Source organism: Lathyrus oleraceus, chromosome 3, assembly GCF_024323335.1.
Source record: "Lathyrus oleraceus cultivar Zhongwan6 chromosome 3, CAAS_Psat_ZW6_1.0, whole genome shotgun sequence".
NCBI lineage: Eukaryota > Viridiplantae > Streptophyta > Magnoliopsida > Fabales > Fabaceae > Lathyrus > Lathyrus oleraceus.
In genome coordinates this window covers 379,789,520-379,798,401 of record NC_066581.1, presented here as the reverse complement: position 1 = coordinate 379,798,401, position 8,882 = coordinate 379,789,520, and the positions used below count along the sequence as shown (strand labels likewise).

General features: G+C 42.2%; 1 protein-coding gene across 1 annotated transcript; it reads left to right on the top strand.

Annotated features, from left to right (window-relative positions):
- The first annotated feature begins 361 nt into the window (after window positions 1–361).
- LOC127131360 (uncharacterized) lies at window positions 362–2,554 on the top strand. The gene is made up of 4 exons (XM_051060286.1): window positions 362–1,629; window positions 1,950–2,009; window positions 2,126–2,186; window positions 2,306–2,554. Exons 1-4 carry the CDS (start codon window positions 362–364, stop codon window positions 2,552–2,554), a joined length of 1,638 nt encoding a protein of 545 aa, XP_050916243.1.
- Window positions 2,555–8,882: the final 6,328 nt, after the last annotated feature.

The window sequence follows — 8,882 nt, the reverse complement described above, 5'->3', positions numbered from 1 at the left end:
ATTTAAAACCCCTGATTTCGAGAAATACAAAGGACAAACTTGTCCAAGAAGTCACTTGGTGATGTATTTCAGGAAAATGGCTGCTCATACCGAAAATGACAAACTACTCGTACACTGTTTCTAAGACAGTTTGAGTGGAGCATCTCTGAGATGGTATATGTGTTTAGAATAGGGGAGAATTCAGAGTTGGGAGGATTTGGCTTACGCATTTCTCCTTCAGTACAAATACAAGTTAGATATGGCACCCGACCGAATGCAGTTGCAAGGGATGGCTATGAAGGAGAGTGAGTCATTCAAAGAATACGCTCAGTGGTGGAGAGAGTTGGCTGCTCAGGTAGAGCCACCATTGTCTAAGAAGGAGATGACCGGGATATTTGTGGACACCTTGAAGGACCCATTCTTTGATCGATTAGTGAGCAGTGTCGCATCTGACTTCGCACATCTCATCACGATTGGAGACCGCATAGAGAACGGGTTAAGGGATGGAAAGATTCCTGGAGCAGTAACAGCATCTAGCGCACCAAAGAAATATTCTGGAGGCTTCCCAAAGAAAAGAGAAGGTGAAACAAACGCCATATCCAGGAACTATAAAAGGAAGCAACAAGCTTCATATGGTCAAGTCGCCGCCGTGGTACCTATACCCTATCAACAGCCAATGCAGCAACAACAAATGTATCAACCACAACATCAACAACATCATCATCAGCAAAATACCGCACCATTAAGACAGTTTAAGCCAAGACCTCCAAGAAGACAACTTGACCCTCTACCAGTACCTTATAGTCAGATATTCCCGTATCTGCAGAAGGAGGGCCTTCTAACATTGAGGGAATTAAAACCAGCTATTTTTCCGTATCCACCTAGATACGACGCTAATGCCCATTGTGAATTTCACATGGGAGTACCTGGTCATACTTTGGAAAACTGTTTTGCATTTCAGAATCGAGTACAAGACTTGATCGAAGCCAAGGCTGTTTCTTTCACTCCAAGACGCCCGAACGTGAATACCAACCCTATGCCGACGCATAAGGATGCTTCCGTCAGTGCCATTAAGGAGAGTGATGAAGGCATACTGATCCGTAAGGTTGAAGAGATTCAAACGCCTATCACCATGATAGGAGCACAATTGCTGAAGAGTGGTCTGATCCTGGAAGAGCTGGTTAAGGAAGAGAATAATGAAGAGTTGAGGAGTTTTATACAACAAATGCTGGATCGGGGGGAATTACAGATAACTTACCGTGTCAAGAGCAAGCGTCAGGAAGAGATAGCCGTGGTAGATATCCCCTATGATGAGGTCAAAGTAGAAATACCTATAAGCCCGTTGGTGATAGAGTTCCCAGCACCATTCGAATATAAAGATGAGAAGGCAGTCCCATGGATATATCAACCCAGAGCTTTTAAGCAGGGGCAGGAAGATAAACCTTTAATCATTAACGAACCAAATGTCACTTCAATTGTGGGGCCAGCAGGAATGACGCGCAGCGGCCGAGTGTTTGCACCAAGAACTGCTGATACTTCTGAGAGAGCTAAAGGGAAGGAGGCTACTGTCCAGATCCCCATTCCTAATCAGGGGATGCAAGACATGCACCTGTCTCCTAAAGCTGGTGTCACTCGTGAGGAGGCTGAGGAGTTTTTGAAAATAATCAAGAAAAGCGATTACAAGGTGGTGGACCAGCTAAACCAAACACCTTCCAAAATTTCCATGTTATCTCTCCTACTTAACTCCGAAGCACACAGGAATTCGCTGTTGAAGGTATTGAGCGCCGCTCATATCACCAAGGACATAACAATAGAACAGTTTGATGACGTGATAGCTTGTGTGACTACTGGAAATTTCTTGGGTTTTAATGATGATGAACTACCGATTGAAGGAAAGAACCATAACAAGGCTCTCCACATCTCCTTGAAGTGCATGGATACTATACTGTCAAGGGTGTTGGTAGACACAGGTTCCTCTTTGAACGTCATGCCAAAGACGACCTTGATAAAACTGCCAGTGGAAGGGATAGGTATGAAGCCTAGGACCCTAATCGTAAAAGCATTTGATGGCTCAAGGCGAGCAGTGATAGGAGAGGTTGACCTACCAACCAAGATAGGTCCAATACTTTTTAATATTACATTCCAGGTCATGGATATACATCCTGGCTATAGTTGCTTACTCGGGAGACCCTGGATTCACTCTGCAGGTGCTGTCACCTCCACTCTGCATCAAAAACTAAAATTCATCACAAATGACAAAATGATTGTGGTTGGAGGAGAAGAAGATATCTTGGTCAGTCACTTAACATCTTTTCGATATATCGAGGTGGATGGCGAAATCACTGAGACACCCTTCCAATCCTTGGAAGTAGTGAACATGATGGCCATTCAACAGACCTTGGAGGCCCCGAAATCAGGACCATCCATGGCCTCTTGGCGGGGAGCAAAAGCTGTTATGGAAAGTGAAGATGCACAAGACTGGGGCAAAGTGGTGGAAGTGAAAGAGAAACGAGACAAGTTTGGCCTGGGGTATGACCCATCATCAGACAAAGCTGGTAGCAATTATGACAAATAGAATATTCCTTCTGTGGAGAAAACGTTCACCAGTGTTGGCCACATCTTTGGCAAGCAGGTGGCAATGATCAGTGAAGAAGACCGCAAGGAGGGGGTGTCCAGCTGGATGCGTCAAGTCGCGCCTAATGAAGAACTAACAAACTGGAAGGCTGTGGAAGTTCCCCAAATATTTCAAAAGTAATTTTATCATTTTTAGACAAAACCATGTGCTCTGCCCAAGGCACAGTGGCATGTTGTAGGGCCTCCTTTATCTTTTTCAAGAGTTTTTATCATTAATGAAATGTCGTTTTGCATTCAAATTTTTGTTCCTTTTCTTTCGTTTTGATCTATTTACGAAAATGGCAATCAATTTTTTATGCACGCACTTTCTAAATAAACTGCATAAATCATAACATGCAGAAACACCACCGAGACTATTGATAACGATACTGCTATGGTCCAATATGACTTTGATTGTCCAATCTACCAAGCTGAAGACGAAGTGGGGGACGATTGCGAACTCCCTGAAGAGTTGGCCAGATTACTCAGACAAGAAGAAAAGGTTATTCAACCACACCAGGAAGACGTTGAAGTTATCAATCTGGGGACAGAAGAAGATAAGAGAGATGTAAGGGTAGGCGCAACGCTTCAAGATACAGTAAAGACAAGATTGATAGAGCTCCTCCACGAATATGACGACGTGTTTTCTTGGTCATACCAAGACATGCCCGGATTAGACACTGACATCGTGACCCACAAGCTTCCCCTTAAAAAAGAGTGCCCTGCTGTCAAACAAAAGCTAAGAAGAACTCGACCAGATATGGCTCTCAAGATCAGAGAAGAGGTGAGAAAGCAGTTTGACGCTGGTTTCCTGGAAGTCGCTAAATACCCAGAATGGGTTGCCAACATTGTACCGGTACCGAAGAAAGATGGAAAAGTCCACATGTGCGTAGACTACCGAGACTTAAACAAAGCTAGTCCCAAAGACGATTTCCCATTACCTCACATTGATGTACTAGTGGATAATACAGCTCAATTGTCCGTGTTTTCCTTCATGGATGGTTTCTCAGGATACAACCAAATTAAGATGGATCCCAAAGACATGGAGAAGACCACGTTCATTACTCCTTGGGGCACTTTTTGTTACAAAGTAATGTCGTTTGGTTTAAAAAATGCTGGTGCAACATATCAACGAGCCATGGTGACTCTCTTTCACGACATGATTCATGAAGAAATTGAGGTGTATGTCGATGACATGATTGCCAAATTCCAGAAAGAAGAAGAGCACATCACCAACCTGGAGAAACTATTCACACGCTTGAGGAAGTTTAGGTTGAGACTTAATCCTAATAAGTGCACATTTGGGGTTCGATCTGGAAAGCTTTTAGGCTTTATTGTAAGCCAAAAGGGAATTGAAGTAGATCCTGACAAGGTTCGAGCCATTCAGAACATGCCTGCACCAAAGACCGAGAAAGAGGTTCGTGGTTTCTTGGGGAGACTAAATTACATCGCCAGGTTTATCTCTCACCTCACTGCAACATGCAAACCAATATTCAAGCTTCTGAGGAAGAATCAAGGCGTGGAGTGGAATGAGGACTGCCAGATAGCCTTTGATAAAATCAAGGAATACTTGCAAGAGCCACCGATTCTAATGCCCCCTGCCGAAGGAAGACCTCTCATCATGTATCTAACCGTGCTCGATGAATCCATGGGTTGTGTATTGGGACAACAAGATGAGACTGGTAGAAAAGAGCATGCCATCTATTATCTGAGCAAGAAATTTAATGATTGTGAGACCAGATATTCACTACTCAAGAAGACTTGTTGTGCACTCACATGGGCTGCTAGGCGTCTCAGGCAGTACATGCTAACTCACACAACTTGGCTGGTATCTAAAATGGATCCCATCAAGTACATATTCGAGAAACCAACTCTCACTGGTAGGAATGCTCGATGGCAGATGTTGTTGTCAGAATATGATATCCAATATGTTACACAAAAAGCGATCAAGGGAAGCATACTAGCGGACCACCTTACTCATCAACCACTGGAGGATTACCAATCCTTGAAATTTGAATTTCCAGATGAGGACATCATGGCTGTTAAGGATGTTGAAGACTCCGAACTAGAGGAAAGCCTCGAGCCAAGAGCAGGTTGGACGCTCATGTTTGATGGCGCCTCAAATGCAATAGGCCATGGAATTGGGGCAGTGCTGATGTCTCCCAAGAATTTCCATCTACCATTCACCACAAAGCTCTGTTTTACCTGCACAAATAACATGACCGAGTATGAAGCTTGCATACTAGGGTTGGAAGAAGCTATTGAGTTGAAGATCAAGATACTAGAAGTATTTGGGGACCCCGCTCTAGTCATACATCAGATCAGAGGCGATTGGGAAACAAGACATGCTAACCTAATTCCATACCGGGATTATATGTTGAAGCTACTCCCAAAGTTCGACGAAATCACTTTCTCTCATATTCCTCGAGAAGAGAATCAGATGGCAGATGCCTTAGCAACTTTGGCTTCCATGTATAAATTAATATGGCCCAACCATCAGCCTCATATTGAGATTAGACGTTTTGACAAACCTGCCCATTGCCTGACGACAGCAGAAGAGCCAGATGGTAAACCCTGGTTCTTTGATATCAAACAGTATCTGGAGAAGAGGGAGTATCCGGCAGAGGCTTCCAGCCTTGACAAAAGGACCCTTCGAAGATTGGCATCAAAATTCCTCTTGAATGGGGAGGTATTGTACAAACAAAACTACGACATGGTTTTGTTGAGGTGTGTGGACAAACATGAAGCAGATCAACTTATGAGGGACATACACGAAGGTTCTTTCGGTACGCACGCCAATGGGCATGCCATGGCCAAGAAAATTCTAAGGGCAGGTTACTACTGGTTGATAATGGAAACTGACTGTTATCATTACACCAGAACATGCCACAAGTGCCAAATTTATGCTGACAAAATACATGTACTGTAACACCCTTCCAAATACCCCAAAATATTTAATTAAAATAATAACATATCAATCAGAGTAATTATGCCCCGAAGGGTGTCACACAATCATTTCACAACAATTATCAAAATATCCTGTCATGCTCATTTATTAAATCAAAATAAGACTCTTTTGCATAATTCGCAGCGGGTACAAAACATCGACATTCAAATCATGTACTACATTACATGTAAAGTTGAATCAACAACTAAATTAAAACATAGTCAAACATTCCCTCCCGATGTTACATCTACCAGAGCATGACCCACTAAGGACGACACTAGACTCCATAGCACTAGCTTCTACTCAACTCACTGCTCGTTACCTGAAAAATAGATGTAAGGGTGAGTTCCTCAATCAACATAATAAGCATTATAGAACAACATGTAATGCTAAGTAAATAACACATCAATTCACCCTAATCAGACTACGCACTCAGCAACGGCAATATCCGTTCAAACATCATATTCAACAGTAACATATAGCATATATATAATCTCAACCATACTCAACATCAACAACACAACACATAACACACATATAATACTGGAATACATCCATTCATATTATATGCCATACATTCATTATGAAATGAGACTCCACACATGCGGTACCGACTATTCTTGAACATACAGTTCAAGCTCACCGATCAAATCCAGATACGGCTACTAAGCTCACTAGTCCCACTCATTTGAGATCTAATGACTCACTCACCAATTCCTCACCATGGGAATTAGCTACAGCCCCGAAGGCTAGACTATGCACACTAATCATCTAGCATGCAAACATCAACAACAAACCCACCATGGTTCACTCACTAATTCCTCACCATGGGAATTAGCTACAGCCCCAAAGGCTAGAATAAGCATGCTAATCACCTAGCAATGCAACAACAACAGCAACAATTCAAGAATAGACATAAGCTCACACTCTAAGCCATAAAACAGTCTATTCACAAATACATACATAACTGATACATTCACAGCGTCATGCTTATCATCACACATCATTAATACATTTTATCACAAAAGCATATCACATCATGCCACATAATCAAATACAGTATTAGCACATTCTACTAATACCCATACTACTCAAAACAACGGGAAATGATCCCTGCTACATCATACATCAGCTAAGTACATCACTCAGCCTAAACAACCAAAACTGCACAACAACAGCACAGAAAAATCACAATTCTGCCCATACGCGTATTGCCTATGCCCATACGCGTATTGCCCACGCCTGACCAAATCCATACGCGTAATGCTCACGCCCATACGCGTATGCTACGCGTATCACATTCCCATACGCGTACCAACAGAGACCAAAACACGTTCAAAACATCATCTTCCTCATCCATACGCGTATTGCCTAGTGCCATACGCGTACCAGCCATCTCATACGCGTATTGCCTAGTGCCATACGCGTATGACCAGAAACCAGAACTCTCAGATCTGCAATGGCTTTCTCTGCTACGAGATCTATCCAATTTACCCTTCCACAGTCCAAATTTCACATAATATTACACATAACATCTAACACGAATCATACATTTTCGATTTCACAAATTGTTAACCTTTCTACCTCTAATTCCTACGAATTCCTCATCAATCATCACCCAAATTCGTTCATCAATAAGTCACAAGTTCATCACATATATCATTCAATCAGAGGCAATTTCAATGGTTTCTCACTACCCATCACATACTATCCCATAATACCCGTTAATCGATGATAAACCCCCCTTACCTGAGTTAATCCGGCACTTCCGTTAGCTTCAAGCTTTTCCTCTTCTCTTGCTCTGCCTCTTTGCCTTTTTCCACTTTCAGCCGCTTCTCTGTTCCTTTTCACGTGAAAACCCTTTTCCCCAAAAATTAGGACTTTTTATTATTCCAACTTATATACTCAAATAATAAAACCCAATAATATTATCCCAATAATAATATTAATAATCCAATAATTTTCTAATTATTTAATTAAATTAATAAATAAAATATTAACTTAATTTAAACAATTATCTTAATTTCATCGGGGTGTTACAACTCTCCCCCACTAAAAGAGTTTTCGTCCTCGAAAACATACCTTAAGCGAACAACTCAGGATAAGACTCCTTCATCTGGCTCTCAAGTTCCCAAGTCACATTGCCACCTGCTGGTCCTCCCTAAGCTACCTTCACCAAGGCAATCTCTTTACCCCGCAACTGCTTCAATTCTCGATCCTCGATCCTCATAGGTGATGTTTCCACAGTCAGGTTATCTCTCACCTGTACATCATCTAATTGGACTACATGCGACGGATCATGAATGTACCTCCTCAACTGAGACACATGAAAAACCTCATGCAAATTCGCAAGCGATGGCGGTAAAGCGATACGATAGGCTACCTCTCCTATCCTCTCCAAAATCTGATAAGGACCAATAAATCGAGGTGTCAACTTCTTCGACTTCAAAGCTCGACCAACACCAGTTATCGGAGTAACACGAAGAAACACATGATCTCCCTCTTGGAACTCAAGTGACTTCCTCCTCTTATCATGATAACTCTTCTGACGACTCTGAGCAATTCTCATTTTCTCCTGAATCATCTTAATCTTTTCCGTAGTTTGTTGAACAATCTCCGGTCCAACCACAACACTCTCACCGGACTCATACCAACATAAAGGTGTCCGACATCTCCTACCATACAAGGCTTCAAACGGTGCCATACCAATGCTCGAATGAAAACTATTGTTGTAGGTAAACTCAATCAAAGGTAAATAACAATCCCAAGCACCTCCCTTTTCCAAAACACAAGCTCTCAAAAGATCCTCTAATGACTGAATCGTCCTCTCAGTCTGACCATCAGTCTGCGGATGATATGCAGAACTCAATCTCAGCTTAGTTCCCAAAGCTCTCTGCAAACCTTCCCAAAATTTCGATGTAAATCTAGGATCTCTGTCTGAAACAATACTCTACGGAATACCATGCAAACTTACAATCTTCTCAATATACAACTCGGCTAATCTCTCTAACGGATAATCCATTCTGATCGGAATGAAATGAGCCGACTTCGTCAATCTATCAACAATTACCCATATAGCCTCAAAATTCTTACTTGTCCTCGGCAAACCAGAAACAAAATCCATACTGATACTATCCCACTTCCACTCTGGAATAGCCAACGGTTGCATTAGCCCAGACGGCTTCTGATGCTCAATCTTTGACTTCTGACAAGTCAAACAGGAATAAACAAAACTCGCAATTTCTCTTTTCATTCCCGGCCACCAAAATAGCTTTTTCAAATCATGATACATCTTCGTAGCTCCAGGATGAATACTCAAACCACTACGATGTCCTTCTTCAAG

What these genes read in the sequence shown, in the direction of transcription:
- LOC127131360 (XM_051060286.1), top strand. Translation starts at nt 362, where the DNA reads ATGACCGGGATATTTGTGGACACCTTGAAGGACCCATTCTTTGATCGA. An exon ending in ACTCGTGAGGAGGCTGAGGA is followed by an intron (nt 1,630 to 1,949) that starts GTTTTTGAAAAT and finishes TGGTAGACACAG; the next exon opens with GTTCCTCTTTGAACGTCATG. An exon ending in ACTGCCAGTGGAAGGGATAG is followed by an intron (nt 2,010 to 2,125) that starts GTATGAAGCCTA and finishes ATTACATTCCAG; the next exon opens with GTCATGGATATACATCCTGG.